General features: G+C 37.8%; 9 protein-coding genes across 9 annotated transcripts; 4 read left to right on the top strand and 5 right to left on the bottom strand.

Moving 5' to 3' along the window:
* Positions 1-789: 789 nt before the first annotated feature.
* On the bottom strand, positions 790-2543 carry MONOS_2387 (putative protein phosphatase D3; the record flags this gene model as incomplete). The annotated part of the gene is made up of 9 exons (XM_067872304.1): positions 790-945; positions 1177-1347; positions 1498-1608; positions 1699-1908; positions 1963-2085; positions 2158-2303; positions 2364-2409; positions 2459-2468; positions 2536-2543. The coding sequence occupies 9 exons, from the start codon at positions 2541-2543 to the stop codon at positions 790-792; spliced, it is 981 nt and encodes a 326-aa protein (XP_067729329.1).
* Positions 2544-2619: 76 nt separating this feature from the next.
* On the bottom strand, positions 2620-7399 carry MONOS_2388 (Conserved oligomeric Golgi complex subunit 4 (COG4); the record flags this gene model as incomplete). The annotated part of the gene is made up of 6 exons (XM_067872305.1): positions 2620-2789; positions 2869-2946; positions 3074-5737; positions 5956-6372; positions 6463-7182; positions 7244-7399. The coding sequence occupies 6 exons, from the start codon at positions 7397-7399 to the stop codon at positions 2730-2732; spliced, it is 4095 nt and encodes a 1364-aa protein (XP_067729328.1). The 3' UTR covers positions 2620-2729.
* Positions 7400-7584: 185 nt separating this feature from the next.
* MONOS_2389 (putative leucyl-tRNA synthetase) lies at positions 7585-12043 on the top strand (the record flags this gene model as incomplete). The annotated part of the gene is made up of 3 exons (XM_067872306.1): positions 7585-7748; positions 7898-8285; positions 8362-12043. 3 exons carry the CDS (start codon positions 7585-7587, stop codon positions 11872-11874), a joined length of 4065 nt encoding a protein of 1354 aa, XP_067729327.1. The 3' UTR covers positions 11875-12043.
* Positions 11948-12792, bottom strand: MONOS_2390 (putative protein PBDC1). The gene is made up of 4 exons (XM_067872308.1): positions 12589-12792; positions 12414-12537; positions 12276-12363; positions 11948-12223 (listed from the first exon to the last, which is right to left on the bottom strand). Exons 1-4 carry the CDS (start codon positions 12777-12779, stop codon positions 12147-12149), a joined length of 480 nt encoding a protein of 159 aa, XP_067729326.1. The 5' UTR covers positions 12780-12792; the 3' UTR covers positions 11948-12146.
* Positions 12793-12917: 125 nt separating this feature from the next.
* MONOS_2391 (uncharacterized protein) lies at positions 12918-15226 on the top strand. The gene has a single exon (XM_067872309.1). The coding sequence runs from the start codon at positions 12967-12969 to the stop codon at positions 14953-14955; it is 1989 nt and encodes a 662-aa protein (XP_067729325.1). The 5' UTR covers positions 12918-12966; the 3' UTR covers positions 14956-15226.
* A 261-nt stretch (positions 15227-15487) lies between these two features.
* MONOS_2392 (uncharacterized protein) lies at positions 15488-17446 on the bottom strand (the record flags this gene model as incomplete). The annotated part of the gene is made up of 1 exon (XM_067872310.1): positions 15488-17446. Exon 1 carries the CDS (start codon positions 17390-17392, stop codon positions 15488-15490), a length of 1905 nt encoding a protein of 634 aa, XP_067729324.1. The 5' UTR covers positions 17393-17446.
* A 3218-nt stretch (positions 17447-20664) lies between these two features.
* Positions 20665-21126, top strand: MONOS_2393 (uncharacterized protein; the record flags this gene model as incomplete). The annotated part of the gene is made up of 1 exon (XM_067872311.1): positions 20665-21126. The coding sequence occupies one exon, from the start codon at positions 20665-20667 to the stop codon at positions 21124-21126; it is 462 nt and encodes a 153-aa protein (XP_067729323.1).
* Positions 21127-21183: 57 nt separating this feature from the next.
* On the bottom strand, positions 21184-21546 carry MONOS_2394 (uncharacterized protein; the record flags this gene model as incomplete). Its single annotated transcript, XM_067872312.1, has 1 exon — positions 21184-21546. One exon carries the CDS (start codon positions 21544-21546, stop codon positions 21184-21186), a length of 363 nt encoding a protein of 120 aa, XP_067729322.1.
* A 959-nt stretch (positions 21547-22505) lies between these two features.
* On the top strand, positions 22506-23012 carry MONOS_2395 (uncharacterized protein; the record flags this gene model as incomplete). The annotated part of the gene is made up of 2 exons (XM_067872313.1): positions 22506-22510; positions 22652-23012. 2 exons carry the CDS (start codon positions 22506-22508, stop codon positions 23010-23012), a joined length of 366 nt encoding a protein of 121 aa, XP_067729321.1.
* Positions 23013-25541: the final 2529 nt, after the last annotated feature.

The following is a 25541-nucleotide window of genomic DNA, read 5'->3' as shown; positions in this document are numbered from 1 at the left end:
ATCATCGAGCGTATACATTTGAGTAAAGCAGAGTTCAGAATGTTCTTGATATTTCTTAACAGAATATGTTTAAATGACGGGAAAAAGGCGTTTATAGATATCAGTTGGAGCAATGCTGCGATGATTGTTGTAACTGGATTATTGCTTGCGTCAAAAATTCAAAATGACCGTTGCTTGAAAAATTCTTTTTGGAGCTCGTTGTTTCATGTTGATTTAAATCGGATAAACGAATCTGAGCTTTGTATGCTGGAAGTTTTACAATGGAGACTACAAGTGAGCGAAAATGAATGGGAAAAAAGTGAAGAAATTTTACAACAATTATCTGTAATGAATGATAGCGGCTGGAAGGACCAAACAATAATTGATGACCATTCATCTCAACCAATCAATTCATAATTATAACGTGCTTTTCAGAGAGGCTTTTTAATCATTTCTAAATTGGGTTTATTTTTGTTTTTCGTTGAAGTAATTATGCCATTTCAAATAATATTTTGTTTTGTTTTGTTTTGTTTTAACCTCATTGTGAAGTTTGTTTGATATGTTCAATGAATTTATGAAATTCAATTTTTTCGTGTTTTCGCAGTTTTATGTTTGAAATTTATTTGCTTTTTCTGTTAAATTGCATTTTTATACCCCTTTTTGCTTGTTTCCTTTTGCTTTTTCCTATTTTTCGTTATAAAAATTATAAAAAAATGTCCAATCTGTTTGTGGATTTGTCTATTATTTGAAAACAAAAATATAACTCTTTTACAAAATATAAGATGCAAATAAGTTCCGAAGTCTGCGCTTCTAACATTCTCCGGTCATGTAGCATTTGCATCTCGGAAAAGGAACACTTTTGAACTGCTTGAAACGAAGATGACTAGAGCCTTCAGAATAAGATATGTTGAGAATAGCTCCAAGATTCGTGTCACAACAATATGAGGGTGCTGAAAACAAAGTGATCTTTTAATAGATATGTTTATGAATATCAGGAAAAAAAAAGAATTATGAGAATGAATGAAAGTGGGAAAAAGAATGAGAGATTGAAAAATAAGAATAGATAAATAAAATGAAATAGAACATAAAAAACTACACAACATAAAAAAAAAAAAACACAATTGTAAACAAAGCAAAAATTCAAGCGAAAAAAAGAAAGAAAGAATATTAATTTTTCAATCAACGCCATGTTCATACCAGCGTCCCTTCATGTTGAATAGTGAAACCATTCTTTCTGCACTCATGAGACCTAACAATTACTTTCAATCCATTTGTCTTGCAGAATTCTTTTGTCACATCGCGCCCAAATAAGCAGCCAAAGGAACGGATTGAAGGGAAAATAAAAGAGTATTCAGACGGATCTGACCACTATGAACAGAAAAATTGATCGAATAAGCATTCAAAAATGAATTGGTGATTGAAAGAGTTAATAGAGTTTGTTGGTTTCAAAGTGAAAGAGAAGGGAATAATTATGAATAAAATGATTTAAAATTATAAATAAAAATAATAAAAGCTAACTAATAATTGTTCCATAAGATGATCTCCTCCTTCCATTCCAGGATCGCAAAACCTATCTGTTTTGTTAATCATATCTATTGTTACGCCATATGTATCAAACAAGCCACCGTGCTAAAGTTTTTATGATGAATAAATATATTTAAAAAGAATTTCAACAAACAAAGCAATTCTCTCTGAAAAACGAATGAATAAAAAGCACACGGTTACAAAAATCTCATCATTAACTATTGCGGCCAAAGGAAGAGTATTAAAAGCAGAAAGGAATAGAGAATATGCAGCTGCTCCATATTTATCTGTAACCTCATTTTTAAATCCATAAGTTGAAGTGCATCTCTCACTTTCATGATTCCCTCTTAATATGTGAATATACATCGGAAAAGCCAGCTTCATTAAAAATAATAAAAATATGTTCTTGATAATCAAATATAAAAAACTTTCGAAATAAAAACGTGCTTATAATTATACTTCAGTTCCGAATGAACCCCTATCAACATAATCTCCATTAAACAAGTATAAATGTGAACTGGTAGGAAATCCATATCGCTCAAAAATATTTACAACATCAAAAAATTGTCCATGAGTGTCACCCTGCATTGAAAGTGGTAAAAAAAGAAAAAAGAAAAAATCCTTCAAAATTTATAAAAAAAATAAATTGCATACAACAACAGTTACAACAGCATTTTCACGAGGATTTATTTCAATGACGTTTGGCAATTCCTTAAAGATATTTGAAGATTTATCTAAAATTTCATTCATCATGTTTTGTTTTAGTCTTTTCAGTCTTTTTAAATGAGTAATTAATTTCTCTTTAGAAATATTATAAAGATAAAATTGAAAGGTCAAAAAATATTTTCCATAAGTCATACTTATTAAGTTTAATGTGATGACTTCTGGAAGCTTAAAATCTTCTTGCTCTAGGATACGAAAAATAATATTCAAATAAAAAAAGCACGATTCAAACCAAAGACATCCTTTATGTGGATAACAAAAAAGATAGAAAATATTTAATATTTATTAGTTTTAATGCATCGTTAAAACCTCGTCATCAGTGACTTCTTCGCTGGAAAATTCCTCTTCCTCATTTTCTTTTTGACTCATTCTAAAAATGTTGGTAATGTTGGATCAAAATGAAACAATACTTTTTTTTCTCAAAATTTCCTTTTGAAATGAAAAATTAACATTTATTTCATCTAGTGCAAAATAAAACAAAGATGAAATGCTCAATGGAACTTTCAGCCAAGTGCAAGATGTGCAACTGTATTTGGGTTGAAATCACTTCTAAGCAAAAGTATCTAAATTCAAAAAAGCAGTTATTGAAAATGTTGATGGGAAATATAATATAAAGATGATAAAATTTGATAAAATTCAAACCCTTTTCACATCATCAGATGAAAACAATAGATTTCTTCTAGCGAGCGATAAGTCATAGTAATCTTTTGCCTCAGAAATCTAATCAACAAAAAGTTAAAAAAAAATTAAAACAATAACATAATTAAAGAATAAATACAAAACGTATATGTTGTTTTAAGTCATTCATTTAAAGTTATATAACAATTTTTTAAAAAAAATAACACACTGATTCTGATCTTAGAAAATGCACCATCTGAGCAAGTGGGGCAAACAGCGATTTGACCGGCACAGCCGAAAGCGAAGAGAAAAACGAGCTGAGCGACCTGACGTCTCTGTCCAACAGGAAAGCCCCGTGGAGTGAGAACCTGCGGGACGCCAGAGTGGACAGGATGAGTGGGAGGATGTGGGTAGAGAGGAGGGAATTCACCAGCTCGGCAAAAAGCGAAGAAAGAAGAAGCGGCTGCAGCAGGCGAAGGGAGTCTTTTACAGCGCCGGTGAGCGAGGCAGCGAAGGGCGAGGCAGACGCGCCCATAGAGAGAAAAGCAGACTCGCTGAGTTCGTATGAGAGAGAAGCGAGCAGAGAGAAGGAAGGAGAGACAGCGTTGCTGAACATCGGAATTACCAGTGTGATGCACCGCTGTCTCCACTCCTTCAATTCTCGTTCGGCCTCTTTCCACTTCTCAGCAGCCATCTTCATCTTCTCTTCGCTGTTCTGCCTCTCTTTCTCCTTCATCACAAGATAGTTGTTCAGCTCAATATCATCTTTTCTCCTTCCTCCTTCTTCCTCTTCTCCTTCTTTTTTTCTTTCTCCCTCCTCTTTTCTATTCGCATCAACCGCTGTCACCCTCATCTCTGGCGGTGTGTTCTCCTCTGGCTGCACAAGCTCCATTCCCCACGGCACAACTTCTGCCTGCACCTTCTGCAGGCCAATCAAAGCGGCCTCGATGTTGTTCATTCCCTGGCACAGCTCTACAGACAAGACACCTGCCAAAGTGGCTGGAGCAGACAAAGGAGATGATTGAGAGGAGTAAGAAGATGAAGAGGAAGAGGAAGAAGAAGAAGAAGCATAGCTACTGGATGGATTGGATGCAGCTGACGAGGAGGATGGGGGAATAAAAGGAGCAGGATTCTTCTTCAGCAGGTTCTTCAGAGCAATCATGTCATTTTTGGGTGAAGTGAGTGTGATGGAAGAGGTGGGTTGTGTGGAAGACTGGGTAGAAGAAAGAGAAGACGAAAGAGAAGATGTTGAGGATGTTATGCCAGCACCAGAAAACAGAGGAAACAGAGAGGAAGAGCGCTGAGCCGAAGAATATAAAGTAGAAGAGGAAGAAGAAGAAGATGATGATGATAAAAGAGATGGAAATGGAAATGAACCAGATGGAAGCATCAGAGCACTTATGTCTGCCTGCTGGGCAGGAGAAGGAGAAGGAGAAGGCGCAGGAGAAGGCTGAAGAGAAGACAGGGACGATGCTGATGATGTTGATGGAGAGGCAGAAGGTGAACCAGAAGCAGAAGCAAAAGAAGAAGAAGAAGAAGTTGTATTGTTCAGTTCACCATCCAGCAAATTTGCAGGCATCGGAGGCGCAGGCGAGCCAGAAGGCGAAGAGAAAGAAGGAGAGCTCGATGCGCTTCCATTGACCACAGCCGAGGGAGAAGGAGCACGCTGCAGGCTGTTTTCTTCCCCTGGCACAAACACATCTCCTCCTGAGCCTTTCATCACGCCCCGCCAAAGTGACTTGACCGACTCTGTGAAGAACCCTCGGACTGTATTGCCTACTTTCTGTGCAGGAGCGACGAATGGAATGGAAGGCACAGGGGAAGAAGAGAGAAGAGAAGTGGAAGAAGAGGCAGAGGAAGAGGAAGGCATTGCATTGACAGAGGATGAAAGGATCGACGGAGACACAGCAGATGCCATGGCACTGGGAGACTGCGAGCCAAACGAGAAGAACGCAGAAAGAGAAGAACCCGACAAGCTCTGCTGGTGGTGCGCCTTCTCCAGCTTCGCTTTCTCTCTCTGCTCTTTCTCTGCGGCTGTCCTGGCCACGTAAAAGCGGTGCATCATCCAAGGGAGCAGGCTTCCCAGGATGACATCGCCCGATGCCACAATCAACTCGACAGACGCGTTCACCGACTCTGTTGAAAGTGCTCGTGTGGCGCAGTGCTGGATGATGCCGACGATGTCGTCCACTGCCGACGACGTGGGCGGCTGTGTGACATTTGGCTGCCCGGATGCTCTGATGCTGTCAGAGGGCAGGGTGCTGGGCGAGAGCGAAGAGTGTGGAGAGACACGCGGCGAGGCAGAGACCATCCGCGGTGGAGATGAGGAGCGGGTAATCCTCCGCTGATCAGAGGAAGAAGAAGAAGAAGAGCCACGCTGTGTTGCCCAGCCGCTGTCGACGATGACAGCCACGTGGCAGGCGAAGAGGAGGTAGCGCACTTCGAGTGGGGAGTAGAAGGAGAGGATCTCTTGTGTCAGCTTCACAGAGCGGCATTTGCTGAGATAGGCGAAGAAGGGGGGGATGACTTCACTTTGGGAGGAAACAGGGCTTGGGGAGTTTTGCTCGTCGGGTGTGTCTTTGTCTGGAGAAGGTGATTGGATTGTGGAAGGAATAGCTTTGTCAGCAGATGAGGAGGAGGAAGCAGCAGTTATTTCAGATGGATTGTTTGATAGAGATGAGGTTGATGGTTGTTGGGAAGATGATGTTTCAGAAGGAGAAGAAGAAGATGATGATGATGATGAAGCAGAAACATCTTCAGTTTCTGGTGGAGTTAATGCTTTTGCAGCTGATGGCAGTTGAGATTGATTTTTTTGTGTTGTCTGAAGAGAAGGATTGCTGCGCAGTGGAAATGCTAACCCCTTTCGTTTCAGTCTGCAGAGATACATCAGATGCTGAATAAAATATGATATACATAAATACAGAAAAGAAAAATTAAGTATAAAGAAATGAGAAATGAATAAATGATAAACAGAGAGAAGAATTTCGTTTTTCGATAAAAATGAATGAAATGGTGCAACAATATCATGCTCATATTTAAAATATCCAATTCTCATTCTTTTATTATTCTCAAAACTTGTTTCTATAACATTATAAAAACTTATAGACATACCTTAACCCTTATAAACTCTGGAATTTTCGTGACAGCCGAAGAGAGAGAAGCAATTTTCGTGAGAAGACGGTCGAATTCGTTCAAATAGAGCTTTCTTGTTGTTGTTCGAGACTGCGCAGAAGAAGAAGTGGTTGACTGCAGAATGCTTGAAGATGAGGACGAAGCTGAAGAAGAGGCAGAAGAAGATGAAGAAGGAAGCGTCACAGTTGACTTGACTGTTATGGCGAATGATGCACCGTCTGTTGGAGGAGAAGGAGATCCAGACGATGAAGAGAAAGAGGCAGAAGCAGAAGGAAGAGGTGCAGTGAAAGCTGCTTTGGCAACATCTTCGATCTTTGTGTGCCGGAAAAAGAGCTCCAGAATTTCGACGGTCGCACAGTCGCATTCGGCCATTATCCGATTTTGCAGATGAAATTCCTGAGAAATAAATTCATTAATCACAAAACATTCCAGAAAAAACAAAGTTAATTTGAAATTTTCTTGTGAAACTCAATAAAATCCACAAACATCAACTGTCCAATCAAATCCTTCTTTGATAACAGACGCAACATCTGAATATGTCGCAACGAGCTTTTTGAGAATGTTCTCAAACAAGTTGTGGTATTCGATGTTGTACAAAAACTGTGGGGACGAAGTGGTTATTTCTGGCTTTGGCTTCGGTTTAGGCTTTTCGAACTGCTTTCCAACATCCAATCCATCAAGAAGCGATTCCCCTTCTTCTTCTTCTTCTTCCGTAGTACCTATTTCGTCTTTGCTTTCTGTTTGCGTTGTATGCGTTGAGTCTAGCGATGATGAGCCAGATGCGGACAGTTTCTCTTCTAGAAGTTGATATTGTCTGACTTTAACGATGTTTTTTTCCATAAAGCTTGTCAGTTCCTCAAGCTTCCAATCAAGAAGATGAGCATATCCTTCATCACGCTTCCCTAACTTTGCAATATTTAATACTATTGCCTTTTTCATTAAATTGTCCAAAGATGGTTGCTTCAACTTTTTTCGCAAAATTGAAGCAACAGTTTCTCTAACTTGCTTAATGAGAAGCATTGATTCGTCATCTTCATATATCTTCAATGCTCTAGCAGTTATTGATTGAGGAATTGGTAAAGAATTGAATGAATAATACTCCGGCGTGTCATTTGTCAAATGACGTTCGACAAATGAAGAAACAAGGTCAACTGCTTGAAACACATCGTCGCTTTCTAAAGCATGGATGACTTTTTGTTGCATATCCTATTAATGAAAGTGGTGTTTTTTGAATCTTACAATAATGTAAATAAACAATTTTTCACACTTTTGCTAAATCCAGTCTTGTTGACCGTTTTGTTTTCTCTTCTTGATTATAAATTTCCGCATTCACAACTCTTATTTTTGATGCAACGCTTCCCAAAGCTTGCTGAGATGTGTGCATTTTTCCCCAAAGAGAATTTATTTTTTCGAGTGCAACCATATAAGAGCTAGAAAGAGGTGAAATTGCTTCATATGCTTCTTTAATATCGTTGCTACTAATTATTGCATTTAATTTTCCCTCTATTTGACTCTTCTCCCGATTTAAGTAATCAAGGGAAGCAAACATAATTAGTTGTGGGAATTCTTTTAAAATAATGTTTACTATGGTTTTTGATCATTAAAATCATGGAGGAAAAATCGAGTACAAAGAGGCTTGATACTCTTAAAGATATTGAAAATAATGTAAAAAATATATGGGAAACCGAAAAAACATTTGAAGTTGCTGCACCAACAGAGCTTAAGGAGCCAAAACGCAAATTTATGGTGACATTTCCTTTTGCTTACATGAAGTGTGAAGCATTTGTTTATTTGCTACTATTTGAATATCCTTACTAATTTATAACATAAATCAAAAACATATTTATTCGATCCACTTTTAATTTCAATTTTTTGCTGAAATCATTTCAATTACAAATTCAATTCAACAAAATATTTTCAGTGGTCTTCTCCATCTGGGGCATGCTTTCACATTTTCAAAGTCCGATTTTGCAGCTGGTTATTGGGCAGAAAAGGGGTACGATGTTTTGTATCCAATGGCTTTTCATTGCACAGGAATGCCAATATCTGCTTCTGCTGAAAAACTGAAGCGTGAAATTGCATCTGGAAACACTGAAATTAAGCCCGTTGCTCCAGAGCCTACGGAAGAAAAAGAAGACGCTTCAAATAAAAAGGTTAAAGGAAAGTCAAACAAATCAAAAGCAAATGCCAAAACAGTTGCTAATGTGCCTCAATTCCAGATTCTGAAGATGATGGGAATCCCTGAAGAAGAAGTACCAAAGTTCCAAGATTCACTTCATTGGGTTAATTACTTTCCTCCAATTGGAATGGTTTGATCCAAATTATTATGATTTTTAATAACACATTTTTCAAAATGGGAATATTTTTGCTTTTTCATTCATTTAGAACGATCTTAAATTTTATGGATCAATGACAGATTGGAGACGCACATTTGTGACAACAGATGTCAATCCATATTTTGATTCATTTGTGAAGTGGCAATTCACTCGCCTGCATGAAATGGGGCTGATCAAATTTGGGAAACGTCCAAGCGTTTACTCAATTACAGATCAGCAGCCCTGTGCGGACCACGACAGAGCTTCAGGTGAAGGTGTTGTGCCACAGGAATACACCATCATCAAAATGCGCATGCTGAAGGACCGCCTTCCAGCCGCATTTGAGTGCCTGAAGAACGAAACAGAAGAGATCTTCTTTGGAGCAGCTACTCTTCGTCCTGAAACAATGTACGGGCAGACCAATTGCTGGGTCGGGCTGAAGGTGAAGTATGGAGCGTACCGCCTGAAGAAAGGAGAAGGGATAATTGTGTGCACAGAGCGTGCTGCACTCAACCTTGCCCATCAGCTCCACACAGACGAATTCGGAAAAGTCGAATGTCTGGCAACTGCAATGGGCTCAGATCTTGTTGGTTGCGAGCTGCAAACATGCCTCTCACCAATGAAGATTGTGAGAGCACTGCCGTATGCTGGTGTGAACGAGATGAAAGGAACAGGTGTGGTCACATCTGTGCCTTCTGATGCACCTGACGATTGGTGGGGTCTGGAGGAGCTGAAGACAAAGCCAGAGCTGTGCGAAAAATGGGGTGTTAAGGAAGAGTGGGTGAAAGACATTCAGCCCATCGAAATCATCGAGGTTGAGATGAAGGATAGCGGGCTAATGGATATGAAAGATGAGGAGAAGGACGAAGAAGGCAAAGCCGAGAAACAGGAATCCACACAACAAGTGAGGAAAACACATATGATTGCCCGCGACTACTGCGAGGAAATCAAGAAGATCATTGAAGCCAAAGGTGCTGGTAATCTTCCAGAGCTGAAACAGAAAGCGAAAGAAGAAAGCTATCAGCGCAGCTTCTACACTGGTGTCATCTGTGTGGATGGACCTTACAAGGGCAAGCGCATCACTGAAGCCAAAGATCAGGTGCGCAAGATGCTTCTTGACTCAGGTGATGCTATGGTCTATTACGAGCCAGAGAAGCCTGTCATCTCTCGTTCAGGCGACTCTTGCGTGGTGGCTATGTGTGATCAGTGGTATCTGGATTATGGCAACCCTGAGTGGAAGAAGAAAGTGCATGCAGCACTTGAACATTGCAATGTGTTCTTCCCTGAAGTGAAGAAGACCTTCGAGCACACCATTGACTGGCTGAGAGAGTGGGGTTGCTCCAGACAGTTCGGGTTGGGCACACGTCTTCCCTGGGACGAGACTGTGCTTATTGAGTCTCTTTCTGACAGTACAATCTACAATGCGTATTACACAATTTGCCATCTCCTCCAGGGCGATATGTACGGAAGCAAGCCTGGTGAGCTCGGAATCACCGCTGACAAACTAACTCCGGATGTGTGGGACTTCATCTTCTGCCGCACAAATACAACTCCAGCAGCTGCACAAGCTGACAAAGAGTTCGAAGAGAAGCTGCTGCGCTGCAGAAAGGAATTTGAATACTGGTACCCTGTTGATGTTCGTGTGTCAGGAAAAGATCTGATCAGAAATCATCTGACTTTCTATTTGTTCAACCATACAGCCATGTTTGAAGAGAAATTCTGGCCAAAGGGAATCCGTCCCAATGGACATCTGCTGCTGAATCAGGAGAAAATGTCAAAATCTACAGGCAATTTCCTGACTCTGAGAGAAGCCATAGAGAAGTTCAGTGCATCTGCAGTGCGTCTGGCGCTTGCTGATGCAGGAGACAGCTGGGACGATGCCAACTTCAAGACATCAAATGCTAACACAGCTACGCTTAAACTCACAAAGGAGCTGACATGGATTGAGGAAACAGTCGCTGCACTTGGTGGAAAAGATGTGTTCGCAAAGCAAAATCACGCATGCCTTCTGCCTGAATTTGTCACAAAGGAGCTCAGCTTCTTTGAGAAGCTGTTTGATGCACGGATGAATGCAGCTGTTCGTGAAGCAGACAGAGCATTTGGACAGATGATGTTCAGAGAAGGAGTCACGCGAGGATACAACTTCATTGTCGATGCCAGAGATAAATGCAGAGATTTGACTGACGGCAAAATCCATCCCGAGCTTCTGAAGAAATACATTGAAACATCAGTGCTTCTGATCACGCCCATCTGCAGACACTATGCAGAACATATCTGGAGAAATGTTCTTGGAAAAGAGCGCACTGTGACACAGGGCACATGGCCTGCTATTCCAAACACAGCTGAGGCCGAGGCAGCTGACAAGAAAGTGATTGAAGAAGGTGAGTTCTTCACTGACACTCTCAGAGAAGCAAGACTTGCTGTGCAAAAGTTTGTTCAACCCAAAAAACCAAAGGGAACAGCAGGAGGACAAAAGAAAGGAGGAGCCGGTGCTGGAAAAGGAGGAAAGAAGAATGAAAAGAAAGAAGAAGAGAAAAAGGAAGAAGAAAAGAAAGAGGTTGCTGAAGAAAAGAAAGTCGAAAAGCCAGAGGTTAAGTTCCCATCTGCAATCAACTGCACAATCTTTGTTAGAGATGAGTACTTCCAATGGCAGCGTGTTGTGATGGAGATTCTGCGACTTCTGTTTCCAAACAGTGCTGCACTCAACGCTGCAAACACCCCGTCTGCATGCTCCTGCCCTGCTTGCACTGCTGCCGTCTCAAATGTTGGTGATGATGACAGTGCTTCTTCATCTTCATCGCCTTCATCATCGTCTTCTTCTTCCTCTTCTGATGAGCCTCCCGTTGAATGCACAAAACAACCACCTGCATTCCAGCTGTTCTCGAAGATTACAAAAGCACTTCGCTTTGCTCATCAACACCACAACATTCCTTCACAGCTTCGCACAGCTATTGACAAGTACGAAAAAAGACTTTGCTCTGAATTTGGTGTGAAAGAAAGCTCATCAGCTTCTGCTTCATCACAAACCCTTTCCGACAACATTGCGGATGCACTGTTCCGTCTTTCAGAAGCAATCATTGCTGCCAAAAGTGGCGGCAAGGCTACTCATATCGAGGCCAGCGCAGAGACAGAAGGAGCAACGCCTGCTGAACTGAAAGCACGCTCACAAACATGGAATGGATTGGTTGGAGAAGTTCTGCGTTTCGGTGTCTTCACAATTGAAAGAGCTGTTGAAGCACATTCTCTCGGAATCTTTGACGACACTCCACTGTTCAAGGAATCATCTGTGCTGACACAAAATGTGACTGCTGTGATACAAGCACTGTCAGCTGTGATTGCAGTTGCTGAAAAGCAAGCAGGTCTTGTATCATCTGCTGCAACCTCAAATGTTGCTGTGAGTGTTGATGTTCGTCCTGTTCCACCAACTCTTACTGAGGATGAACTTAGTGCTCCTGCAGCCAAGCAGCCCTCTCAAGAAACTGCTTCATCTTCTTCTACACCTTCGGAATCCTCTCAACTTCCTGTAGTTGCTCTTCGCTCAGCTCCAACAAAGCCAAAGTTTTCTTTCACATCTTCTGATTAAGCATTCAATTCAGTTCATAATTTTGTACAATCAGAAAATTGTTGTGTTGGAAACAATATCACTACGCAACATATCAAATATTCAAAGATCATTTTATTTATTTATTTTTTTCTCCTTTTCTGAGAGAGTGATGTGAATGAAATGAGAGATAGCAGGTAGTGAAAAAAAATAGCGTTTTTTCATTTCTTTCCGAGCTTCATAAACTTTAAACTAGAAAAATAAGAAGAAAATCGTAAATTAGCATAAATCATAATGACGAGAATGATTAGATATTATTGCTCGTGAATAGCTTTGTTAAATCCTTCCTTGTTTCTTGCAAGTTCAATGCATAAAAATTGGATTCGAGGAGCTAAAAATGCAAATTTAACAAATATGCAATAAAAACAAAAAGAAAGACAAACCTATTGTAGAATTTTCTTCTGACATATCCTTTTTCGAGTCAATTCTTAAAAGTGTTCCAAGATCCCAATCTTTCACTCTTCCCTTGAACTGTGAATCAATTATTGAAAACAGCAAATAACCGATGTGGATGTTCAAACCTCCATCAACAATGGCCTCCATTTTTCTTTTCCTGCTTTTGACTTCATTTCATCTTCATCAAGATGTTCAACATTTAAAGAAGGAAAGACTTCGCGAAACCTTCGATATATCTCATCATCAATACTAAAATCACAAATAAAAAATGAAATTGAATAAAAACATATGATATCAAACGGAGAAAGTTTCAATTTTTCAGGTTCGATAGCCTTTAATAATTTCATATAAACTTCAGAGTATTTAACTGCCTGAACAGCCCATTCTTGCTCAATTCTAACGTCATTAATTATCTGCTTTTCATCAGCTAACCTCTTTTCTTCCCCTGTTGGGTTTGCTGCGTCAACGACGTATGTTTTTGTTGAGCTCATGAATTATATATATTATTCATTTTGATCATAAAACAATTGTGCTTTTCATTCGAAATAAGTTTTGTTTTCGTACATTTTCTTTGATAAACTCATTCAAATAGCGTGTGTTACGTTATATATGAAAATTAAAATGCAATCTTTTCTTTATTAATATATTTTGATACATTACATAATTCAGAACGAAAACATGACAGAGGAATTGAAAGCACGAAAGTCATTGTTAAAGGATCAATTAGATGCTTTGCAAGAGTTTATTGCTCTTCGACAAGAAGTGAAAGCGCAGAGAATGAAGATTTTAAAATCAAAAGTTCAAGAAATATCAGAAAAATACAAATCCGAGGAGTCTCTGCATATAAAAGAAATGGAGCATCTTCAAAGCGAAATTTCACATATCAAGCAACGTGAACTTCAGCAAATTGCAAAGGAGAAAGAAGAAACTGCGCATATTCAAAGTCTTCAGTCAAACCTCATTTCTCAAAAGCAAAAGCAAAGAGCCGAAATTTTAGAGCAGCAACAACAATCATTAAAAACAATGGAAGCTAATCGTTCAATAGAAAAAAACTTTGAAAGGGAAATTAAAGCAAACGCTGAAGCCAAGGAAATACTTTTGAAAGAAAGAAGGGAGCAGCTTAGCAAACGAAGGAAAGCGATAGAAGAGCAAAAAAAAGAATGGAAAATCAAACGAATGGATGAAGAGACTACACTTCAAAATATTTATCAAAATCTTGCCAATCTTTACAGAGAGAATTCAGATAACAAATCAAATAAATCATCTTCTTTTGCTTCTGAGCCTTTATCAAATTCCTCGAGTGTGCCAGCTGACACCTCTTCAAGTGCTTCATCAACATCATTTCCGGCTACTAAAATGATTTGTTTTTCGGCAGAACCTGAATTAACTGATTCGACTGCCTTTAAGGCTGAGCCAGCATCTGCTGAAGTTTCATTTCCTGCAGCACCAGTATCATCGGAGAAGAATAAAGGTCCAACTTTCCAAACTTCATTCGCATTCACACCAAACATTACAGGCTTCACTTCATTTTCCCAATCGGTTTCGAGTGTTCAGACTTCTGATCCTGCGCCAGTTCCATCTTTTCCTTCATCTCTTTCATCTTCAATCCCTTCTATGCCCACGTCATTTCCTCCTATTCCCTCCTTTCCTTTAACTTCAGGAAATAATCCGTTTACTCAGCCTGCCCTATCATTTCCCGCATCTGTTTCAGAGGTGACTCCTTCTCAATCTTCAATATCTCCTTCAACAACAACAACAACAACAACAGTTTCTTCTACCCCTTCAGATGCTAAAACATCGGACACACTTTCTTTTCCAGCGACTTTAGCACCTTCGTCAATGCCAGCAGACAAGCCGTGCAACAGCTTCCAAGCGATGAATGTTATGGAGCAGGCTGTGCCTGTCTCTGTTAAAGAAGAAAGGAGAGAAAATGAGAAAGAAAATTCAGCTTTTTTAAATAATACTGAAAAAAATGAAGTGCATCAAAAGAATGAAGATAGTGTCAAGATTCAAGATGAGCAAGTCGAACAAGTTGAACAAGAAGACGAAGAAGAAGAAGAAATAGAAAAGGAAGATCAAACAAATGAAGCTGAATACGATGAAGCCGAAGACAATTTGATGCAAGGGCAGTTGACAGATTCATTTATTGCGCCTACGTCTGTGGATATGATTTCCATTGATGAGTCTTCTTTTGATCCTTCTTCACCTTCGTTCCATTCTCCTCCGCAGAAGCAGCATAACAGCGTTGATGCGGGAGATGGTACCAGCATCGAGACTGACACTGAAGCTGCAGACGTGGAAGAAGTGGGAGTGGAAGAAGGAGAAGAAGAAGGGAAATTGCAAGATGAGAATAAGGAAGAAGGAAAAGATGATTCAAATGAGCAGAAGAATAGCGAGGAAGATAAAAGGGTTGAAGGCGAAGCGGGGAAGAATGATGAAGAAAACGATAATGGAAAGGAAGAAAAAGAAGAAAAAGATGAAGATAATTCTGCAAATCAACAGAATACCGAACAAGAGCCTGAACCAGAAGAAGAAGATCATGAAGATGAGGAAGATAAAACAAAAGAAAGTGAAGAGTTCAAAAAGAATCAGGAATCGGTGTCTTCTAAAGACGGTAAAGGTGCAAACAAAAGCCGCAACAAGAAGAGGAAAAGAGGCGGGAAATAAAATTGACAAAAAAGGAACGTGACGTATTTCTTTATTGAGCATATTTTATTCAATTTTCAAGTTTTTTTTTTGAAGAACATACAATAAAAAATATTCAAATTTTGATGGTTGCTGCATTGAGTTTTCATTCTTCATTGTTTAAACTCTTTGCATAAATTAAATCAAAAGAGAAATAATACTTTCTTATTAAAACTAAATTATTTACGATAAATTTCAATTAAAAAGCCAATTCAAATATAATTTTTTAATGAAAAAAAAAAAAAAGAAAAAAGTAAAAAAAAGAAAGTTTTCAATATTTCAAATAAAAAGAAGCCGGAAACGAAGTTAATGGGGGATGTTTCATTAGATTCATTGACGCTTCGCCAGAGATCACTTTTACAATACATAGAAATTGTATCGGCATACTCACACACTCATTGCCAGTAATTCTTATATGAATCATTGCTATTCTCATAAAAATATAAATAACCCTAATTGCATATAAATATTGCTGAAGCAATGATGATTGGCGAGAGAAGCCTGAACCTTTTCTTTAGAAATGCTGTCCCACATTCACATTCGCTCCAGTGAGGCAATTCAGCACAGCAGCAGAGACACTATCATCAGCACTGTACAGATGCATCAGGCAGACATCGATCATTCCTTCCTCTTCCATAATTTCCCTTACTCTCCTCTGCACAAAACGCCACGGCTTAACTTTCTCTGTTCTCCTCCCTTGTATTGCCCTGATGAATATTGTGCCCACAATCATCAGCGACATCCACACTTCATCCAAATCGGCATCTCCGCGATCCGCAGTTATCTTCAGAACTCTCTCTATCAGATTCAGCTCGGGTTCTGTTGAGCTTCCTTTTTGCTTGGAAATATTCATCAAGGGCAAATAAAAATTGTCAAAAACAATTCTTTTTTTGTTTTTTTCTCGCCTTCCTTCAGGAAGATAAGAGCCAAAAGTTGTTCTTCCTCTTTTTTCCGAGATTGGTTTAAGAGCAGCAACGGTCAATCCTTCATCAGCATTTTTCTCTTTCTCTTGCTCCGAGTCTTGATCTTGTTCCTGCTCCTGCTCCTTCTCAAAGCAGCTGTCATCTGATGATTGTGTCGTTTCCATTTCTTGACTTTCGTCGCTTCTTTCATTGATTTTCTCGATATTCTCTTCCTTTAATACTACCTCATTTTTATTTATTTCCTCTTCAGGTAAATTCAAAAGTTGGAAAAGCGTGTGAAGTTTGCATTTTTCTATGCACTTTTTCAAAAAGGAAAGAGCAGAAAAGCGAATTTTGTTGTTTGTCAGAACCAATGGCGATAGTTTTATTCCAACAGGAAATTCATCAAAAAGTCTTGGTGCAGCAATTTCCAGTGTAATTTGAATAAACTTCTGATCTGACAGCAAAATGTGTTGCATCGGATGGGGCAGGTTCGACAGGTGCTGTAACATGTCAAAAAGATGTGTTGTAACGAGTAATTTAATTTCGTTCGTAACTTCAACTGATTTTGTGCTTTCACTTTTATGTGTATTTGACCATTCTTCATTTTGTTCCTCAGGAACGAATGCTTGAACAATTGATTCTGTATCATATTTCAATAAACAGCTGAAAGAGGCCGCGAAAATTGAAGAAAGACTCACTTCACCATCAATTGTCGCTAATCTGCAAGAATCCCAATTGCCAACATTACATATAATTTGTGCGCAACTGTACAGAACAAGAGGAAGATCAATAATTTTTTCCTTCAAGAAAGATTCAGTTCCTGTTGTGGAAATATGACCTTCAAAAATAAAATGTGACTGAATATACTCCAACAGAGAAAGAATAACATCAATAGCGTTATGTGATCTCATACTCCGAATGTGAGTTGGGTGTTCGCTAATGCATTCAAGAGCCACAACTGTCTTAAGAAATATTGAATCAAAGCATTCTTTCTCAATACATTTTTGGAGAAATTGCAGCATCAGTTCTACAACATCATTTCTTAATTGCCTGTGAAGCGGAACTGCTTTGTATAATAATCCATATGCACGAGCTAATGAAAGGATTCCTGGGTTATTAAGATCATTTGAACTATTGCACAATCCAATCAATTGGTTTTGAATATTTTTTAAAATCCCTTCTTTTTCCAAGCTAAAGCGAAACATGTTAACTTTATCGGTTCCAATGCATACTGCTCCTTTAAAAGCTACTTCTTCAAGTATATTTACAATGCAATAATAATTTTTCTCTTCGTCTTTGTATTTTGTCAAAAGTGTGTTGAGATCTTTGGAAAATGAAGAAATCATTAATTGCATTAGTTCACTTGAACATATCAAGCTCAATGATTTCCTTCCTTCATTCAAAGACTTGTTGTTGCAAGCACAGTCACTTTCAGCAAATATATGAAATTTATCTTTATCTCCATAAACAAGAAAAATCAAAGATGAACTAAAACTTTCAAACTTATAAGCCATTCATGTAAGCATTGATTTTTAGCCATTTAAAATAATAAAAATTTCATTCAATAAGTATGGTTTGCTTCTTTGGTATTTTTATTAAAATACAACATTTTCAACAATACAGAAAATGCAATCTCGAATTTGAAAACAATAATAACAATAACAATAAATATGTTCTTTCATTATGTTCTTTAGTTTTATGAAAAAACGAACACACAAAATATTTTTGGTACAGTTTGTGCAAAAAATACCGGACAAGATCGATATCTCAATAACCACAAGAAGAAAAATTCAGTTCATTTTCCTCAAAATACATCTCATTAATACAAACTCACGTGGCATACAAGACTTTCATGACTTCCTCGTTTATGCTCGGAAAAAATAATATTGAAAATTTCGGAGAAACTGAATTTAAAATTTTTTAGAAATTTTCTAAATTATATTTTCTCAGCACAAATGAAGCTATTTTGATAGTTTTGCATATCAAATGAGTTTGTATTAATGAAATGTTTTTTGAGGAAAATGAACAGAATTTTTCTTCTTGCGGTTGTTGAGATATCGATCTTGTCCGGTATTTTTTGCACAAACTGTAATTACTCTTTTTTTTATATATGGGACAAAATATTTGACTTCAGGCATTTTCATTGAAAAATTATGCACCTGAGATGAACTTTTTGTGATCAAAAAATTTGTTATAAATGGGTTTGTTTTTTTAAATGCATGTGATGTCACACAACATAATGTCATTTTATCAATGATGTTTGCTCAAAAAAATGAAAATCAAATTTATTTGAAATCTGGTTGGGTTTCAAAATGTTATAAGAAAAACAATTTTTTCATGCTTTGTGCAAAAAAAGCTTGAAAGTCCATATTTTCCCCCATAAATTGTTCTGAACGCTCAAAGGCATAGGTGTATTTAAGGTCCTTTTCCAATTCTTGATTATTCATTAAAACATTATGATATATAAAAAGAAGATTTAATAATAAAACATTTGTATGGACTGGATTTTTGAAATTCTTTTTTATTCTTGAGAAAAAACTATTTCATAAAATCACCCATTAACACTGGTATTTTTCTAAAATATAGATAAAATCTGATAATTTTGAAACAATAAGCAGCTGAGAGGTTGTTCATTATAATATTGCCCTATTTTAAAAATAAAATTTTAAGAAATAAAACATTAAAAATAAATAAATTATGAAATTGAATAATTTGATCAATCCCACAATTATATTTTTTATATTCAAATAATAAGAACTCGCTTTCTTTCGCCAAGAATTGAACCCTCGTTTGAGATCATATAACAAATCATATATATAAATATAGTTTTAAAGTGTGTAATGAATAATAATCAATATATCATTTTATCCTTAATGAATTTTGATTGTGACTTTTAGGCTGATTAATTTAGTGCAGTTGGAGGATATTAATGTGGGTGATTTTTTTTTATATCATAAAAAATTCCGACGTTTGATCAAAAATTAATTTCATTAAGGGTGAGGGGTGATAATAATATTTTTTATTAAAATTGTACGAAAATGTTGCTTTATTTGAAGTTATTATTATTTATTAATAGACATTTTTTGTTGTTATATAGTTTTATTTCAAATTTTGAAAAAATAGAATAAACTTATCGAAAAAATAACGTTTCTTCAATAAAAAAAGCAAAACATCCTTTCAATCTTCAATAAAGCATAAATACAATATTTTCCACAATATTATCATCCAAAAAATTAACATAATTATATGTTAAGCGAGTCTTTGAAAAGAAATTTTAAATTGATTTTGATTATCAAAACATGTTTGTTAAAAACAATAAAATTTAAACAGTTTTTGCAACCGGTTCGTCAACCATCCTTTTCAGTTGTCTAATGTCCCTCAAATGTATTTTCTTTTGTGCATCAAAAAATAATAAGGCTTTTGTTTTCTTTTCAAATCCAATCAGCTTCGTTAGAAATAACTATCTCCAATTTCATTCCCAATCCATTCATCAAGCACACTTTCCATATGAATTCTCTCTCCAAACTCCACCGTTATCCTGCATTTCGAGATATCCCCTTTCATTCATTTTCATTCATTTCCTCTGGCTGCCCTGAAAATGAAACAAAAACATTCAACAGGCAAATATTCATATTAAGAAAAATAAATATATATCAAACTGCTCAACATCTGTATTTTTTCAACAGTCTCATCTCCACATTTATCATCATTTAAATATTGTCCTCAACGCATCATCTTCTGAGTGGTCTAATCGCAACATTGCAGCCTTCTCCACAAAATAATTCATATATCTCACTGGAGAGTCTTCTCAGCCCGTTCACATTGTGGTGGATGTCCAGAGGTGTTTTTTCTGTTTTTGGCATGATCTTCTCCTTTAATAATATTCTCAAACATTCAAAAAAGTATTTGAGGTTTATCTCATCAACACCAGGCACGGGAGATATATGGGGCAGAGAAGAGATGGAAGAGGATTATTTGTAGCAGGGGGTGAGAGTTGAGTGTTCTTTTGAATGCTAATATTTCGAGAGAGATTTTTGAATAGAAGAAATTCTGAGACAAAGGGATGGAGAAGAGCAAGTGGAAATTCGGAGAAGATAATATAGTGAATATGTTGAGAAGTTACTAAGGATAGTGAGGAAGATATTTGAGACTAACTGGAGAAATGGATTTTGAAGAGAAAGAGAAGAGGGCGAAAGCGGGAAAGAAGAAGGAAATTGAGAAATGTTTGATCGGAAGAGGGGTATTTTTTTAGAGGAGAAGAATATTTTTTAGAAGAGTATGAAAAAGATGAAGAAAAGGAGGGGGTTGGTATTTTTCAGAGAATAGTGAGAGCTGAAAGGAAGAGGAAAAATTGAAAGGAAAGGAAATTGAGAGATATTAACATTTTCTATTTTTTGAAGAGAAAGGAGAAAGTCACAAAAAGAAGGCAAATGACTTTGAAGAAATGAAGCTCTATTGATCAATAACAGAACATCAGCCAAAATAATTGTATTTGGATTATTTCCTCTATCTCGAATCATCTTATGAAATAAAAAATATGTGTTCTATCTGCAACATCAAGTGAAGTCGTTTCGACTATTTTTTCGTTATTGTCATTGGATTATTTTGAAATTTTCAGTCATCTCGCCTTCTTAACATTCCTCTTCTTTGCTGCTTCATCTCACTTCCTACAGGATCATTCCATCTTCCTTCGAATGATCATGAGATGTTCAATCATGATTGAATTGACCAGCAAGTGATATTTCATTCGATTTGCCTTCTCTCAACAGCAACAACATCACTGTAGATGCCTTCTGTTGGATTGCTGAACGTGCATCTGGACTTCTTTCCCCTTCCGCAACAGAGCATTCCGCTCTACTTCAGCACTTCATACGGCTTCCGCGCTCCAGCTGTGCTGAACAGGGTGGATGAGGCGAATGGGCATCGAATGAGAAATGGCGGCGGAAGGGGGAAGGAGCTTCAAGGCACATTGCGTTCATCAGCTCGCTTTATGACACCTCCAAGAAGCGAAGAGAGAGAAGTTCAAGTTCAAATGGAAGAGGCAAAGAAGGCGGAGAACAGTGACAAATTGAGCTTCGAGCAGAGCAAAGGGAGACAGCAGGAAGAGCCAAAGGAGAAGACGACAATGAAAAAGAAAGATGAGTTTTGCACATCGCAAATTAACGCTTTCGATACAAGACTTGCACAGATAGCAACAGAAAGGAAGAGGAGGGATTGGGGAAGAGAAGAAGGAGGCGATGATGGATGAACATCATCAGGCGTTTTTCTCGTTTGACAGCACACTCTCATCTGCCCAGTTACACATTCAAAACATCACAGCCTCCTCAACATTTACTACTCCTACTTTTTCTCCCTTGCCACACACACAATTGTCTGCCCCTTCTGTTCTTGTTGGAACACCTCCAAAGTCACTCACTCCTTCATCTCTAGTCGCAAACTCCTCTTCACTCACGCAGAAGTCCTTCGACATGACTAGCCCAAGCTCTGCCTCTTTATCGAACATGTCTTCTTCCTCTTCTTCTTCTTCTATTTCTTCCTTCTCGCTGCCACCGCTTGTGACTCTGCAGATCCCTCGTGCGATTCTCAGGAAGAGCAGATTGGGCAATGAAGGTGTGCTTGCAAGCAGCAGTGTTTCAGCGACGAGGGATGTGTTCGAGCCATAGAGCATCCTTCTGAACTATGCAGCGTATGTGGCTGGATTGAGAATTCTTGTGGGTGGGGAGAAGGAGGGGAAGAGAGAGAAGAAGGATGAGAAGAGGAGTGCAAATGAGTTTGTGAGAGATAAAGATGAAAAGAGATCGTTGTGTCTGACAGATAAATGCATAGATAATGAGAAAAATGAAGAGGAAGAAGAGGAAGAAAAAGAAGAAGAAGAATATGGATTTGACAAAGACATTAGAAAGGCTCAGAAAAAATAGAATGGGATAAAAGGAAGAATAAGCCCGAATCGATTGAAACCACGCTTTGCTCAGCTTATCAGCCAGAAATCAAAAATCCAAGAGGATTCAGCAGCATATTATCGAACGCGATCACTTTCTCAACGTTGACATCTGCATACAAATCATCTTCATTCACTTCTTCTTTATTTCCCATTTCATCGCAACATTCTTCTTCTTTTTTTTCTCCTCCTCCTCCTACTACTACTCTCTCTCTCTCTCTATCCAACCAACCTGCCATCCATCAAGCACAGCTTAGGGCGTTCGTTCAAAGAAAAGCAGTGGAATGTGATTAATTTATGTGCCAGTGTCATTTGTGGCGCTTTTCTGTCGATGGACATTCCATTTTAGCTGCGCTGTGTATCTCCTGTTGAACAGTTAATAGTCTGCTGCTACGCCAACATCCGCCTGCTGAGGGAACTCGACGACATGTCCCAAGTTATAAACCAGAATTGAATGGAAATTTTGAATTTTTCTGTTAAATAAAATATATTTCATTAATAGTTTGATTTATTTTTGTTAATCAGTATTTTGCTTTACAAACATTTATCTTTATTTAAATTTTTTTGTTCACTTTCAAATGATGAATTGTTATGATGATGGACTAATGGCTTTGATTATGCAATTATCCTGCTTAGTGAATAAAGGTTATTTGCTGAATGACGCTGTTGCAAAGCAATTGATCAGATTCATGGGGTTTGCCAGAAACTAATTTTGGAAATTTTTTCAATATTTTCTATCTTCCTTTTTTTAATTCTTTTTCTTCTTCCTTTTCCCCCCCACTTTTTCGCTCATTCGTTTCATTATACAAAAATACGCAAATATAATCACATTCAGTTTTCGATGGTGTCCTCTTGTCTCTTCTTCTCTTTGTGTGATCAACAAGTTCATCACCAACGGTGTCGAGTTCCACTTTGAATTTCTGCGCCACCGGATTCTCCAGCTCATCCACTGCCTGCTGCACCCACCACGCCCTGAAAACAGTGGCAAGGCTTCTTCCATCCTTCTCTCGCTGACCAACAAGTCGTTCAAGCTGCTTGCCAGCTCTCTCGACAAAGCGCTGTTTTACGAGCTGTCCGAGCTTATGTTCTCGCCACAGGCGATTGTGCGGAACAACGTGTCGGAAATCATCGAGGCGCTTGCTGAAGGAAGAGGGCTGGATGAAGAAGGAGAAGGAGAAGAGAAACGAGAAGGATAATGAAGCGAACAACGAACCAACAGTTACGAAGGAAGAGCTGCTGCTCCGTTTGCTGAGCTGGGGCGTTGTGTCGAATCTTGTTGGCGTCCTGGCTTCACCAACAGCCAATGAAATAGCGAAAATAATAACTGCTTGCGCTTTGCTTAATCTGAATGCAGCTGTTTGGAAAAAGAAGAACAGGAGAAGATACGGAGGAGGATGATGAAGAGGATGAAGAAAAGGAGAGTGTAACGAAAGAGATGAAAAAGAAGAAGAAGATTGGTGTTCATATCCAGCTTCTCCTCAACGCAAGGTCATTTGCCCACTTTGTCTCGACTGCGTTCTTTCCTGTACTCACCTTTGCTGCAGATTCCATAGATAGCCTCAGTACTAACTCTATGCCATACCGATCCCACCATTTCATGCTCCACCCACTACCTGAAGAACGCACATAGCTTCTCCACCTCAGGAGAAAGCAGCGCAAAACAGCCACATCACTTCATATTCCAGCGAGCACAACAGAGCAGCCATATCTGAGTCACTGAGTGCGCTCCTCAATAACAAGAATGATTTTCTTCCTCCAGAAACGTATTTGAAAGAGGGAATAATCAATTCCTCAACCATTTGCTCCTTCTCCTTCATTCCCTTCCTCTTCTTCTTCTTCCCAGCCTCAACGTATTCCATAATCTGAATTCTTCCTGATTGACAACGCTCACAGAACGGCCAATAAAATAGAACTTATAGACTTCTCAGAAAGCTTCGATGAAGCGCTGCCAAACGACTCTGAGAGTGAGCATGGGAGAGAGCAGTTGGATCAGAAGGGAATAGATAAAGTGTTCAGAATGAGTCAAACTTTAAGGGAGTGAAGAACTGTGCACGCCATTGTTTAATTGCTGCTGATGCTGAGAGCAGAAGAGAGAAAAGCGGACAGATTTAAAGAAGAGCTGAAGAAAAACAGTTTTGCCCCTCAAAATGTGTAGCTCGTGGAGAAAAGATACAGTTGCAATTGGGGGAGATGAGGGAGATGATGGAGAGAGAGTGAAATGAAGAGGAAGCAAAAACGAAAGAAAAGGATAATCAAGAGAAAGAGGAAGATGATGATGAAAGAGGGAAAGAAATTACATGAACAAAAAACGAATGATGGTTGAGGCGAGTTCAATGTTGATTTCTACACATGAGCAACAAGAGCAGGAACTTTGGAAAAGCACGCAGTAAGCAATAGATGAATAAAGAAATGTCAAGTAGAAATGATAGGAAACGATGTAGTGAATCGAGTAAAAAATAAAAACTGTATTTTTCATGAAGAATAAAAAGATAAGTTACGAAAATGATTCAATTGCTCTTATTAACTGCAGTTTCCCGAATAACACAATCTTCGTTTGATGATGCTGTTGAGCTGATAAGCAGATACGGAAATTTTTTGATGAGGTTTCAGATAGATTAATGGAAAACGCATTTCTTTTTCTTCAGATAAATGAAAATTCACAAATTTGTTGCATTTTTCAAAGTTCTTTAAATATTTTTTCCCTTTTATTAGCTTTTTTGAGCAAGTTAAGAATATTTTTTTGTCTTTTTGATGAGTTTTGTTGGTTTAACTTTATTTATTTTAGGTTAATTTTTATTTAACTTGATCAAAAAAAATCTTTTCAACAAAAACATAAAAAAGGTGTGTTTTTTTATTCTTAAAAATAAAACAAATATATATTACAGAAACAAAAGCTAAATACTTGCAAAAAACAATTTAGTTTTTTGATCAATAAATACCACTATCGATTTTATTTTTTCAATTTTTGATCTTTTTTTATGATATCAAAAAAAATCACCCATGTTATACCATGTTGATAATGAATATAGAAGCTCTTACAAAGCGTGCGAAACATTCTTATCAATAATAAACATTGTTTCATTAAAATTTTTGACAAAACTCATAAAATATCATTTATTTTCGTTTAAGTATAACGAATATTGAAGTCGAGGCTATAATCAACACAGCGGCATCAAAATAAAAGGAAGAGAAATTTATATAGATTAAAGAAACGAATTATTAAAGACACACGCAGTTAAGTTAAAGGTCAATGCCTACACTACATAAGCTCTAAAAGATATTTTTTGAATGAAACAATATTGGATTGAAGAACAATTAAATGAAATTCCAGTTTAATCTTTGGGAAGGCCATAACGCACGGATGAATGCGATTTATGGAATTGATGGTTGTGACCACACAAATGATGCAGATCTTATTGATTTTGTTACGATCCATCAGAGCGAAATGGTCATTGTGAGCAGTGGGAATGAATCGAATGGGAAGCAATGTTGAATTAACACATTTCCATATGATTCAATTAATCATGGACTAATGCATTTGTCATCAGAGCTGATTAGTCAAATACTGGTGATTGAAGAGAGTAATATTAAAGAAGAGATAAATTTGAAGGAAATGAGCATGAGTTCAAAGAAAAGAGAGACGTGTGAAGTTGAAGTGAAATCAGAGATTACAAGTGAAAAGAATTCTTTGATTTCAACAACAGAAACAGTCTCAATGGCGAGAG

Source organism: Monocercomonoides exilis (assembly GCF_001643675.1).
Source record: "Monocercomonoides exilis strain PA203 chromosome Unknown scaffold17-1647472, whole genome shotgun sequence".
Taxonomy (NCBI): Eukaryota; Preaxostyla; order Oxymonadida; family Polymastigidae; genus Monocercomonoides; species Monocercomonoides exilis.
Note: the sequence above shows the minus strand (reverse complement) of the source record. Positions and strands in the feature narration are given on the sequence as shown.

Excerpts from the sequence above, each read along its gene's own strand:
- MONOS_2391 (XM_067872309.1), top strand. The coding sequence starts at position 12,967 with ATGACAGAGGAATTGAAAGCACGAAAGTCATTGTTAAAGGATCAATTA.
- MONOS_2390 (XM_067872308.1), bottom strand. The coding sequence starts at position 12,779 with ATGAGCTCAACAAAAACATACGTCGTTGACGCAGCAAACCCAACAGGG. Across the intron at positions 12,538-12,588 it reads GAAAAATTGAAACTTTCTCC|TATTGATGATGAGATATATC; the intron begins GTTTGATATCAT and ends TTGTGATTTTAG. Across the intron at positions 12,224-12,275 it reads AGAAGAAAATTCTACAATAG|CTCCTCGAATCCAATTTTTA; the intron begins GTTTGTCTTTCT and ends TTGCATTTTTAG.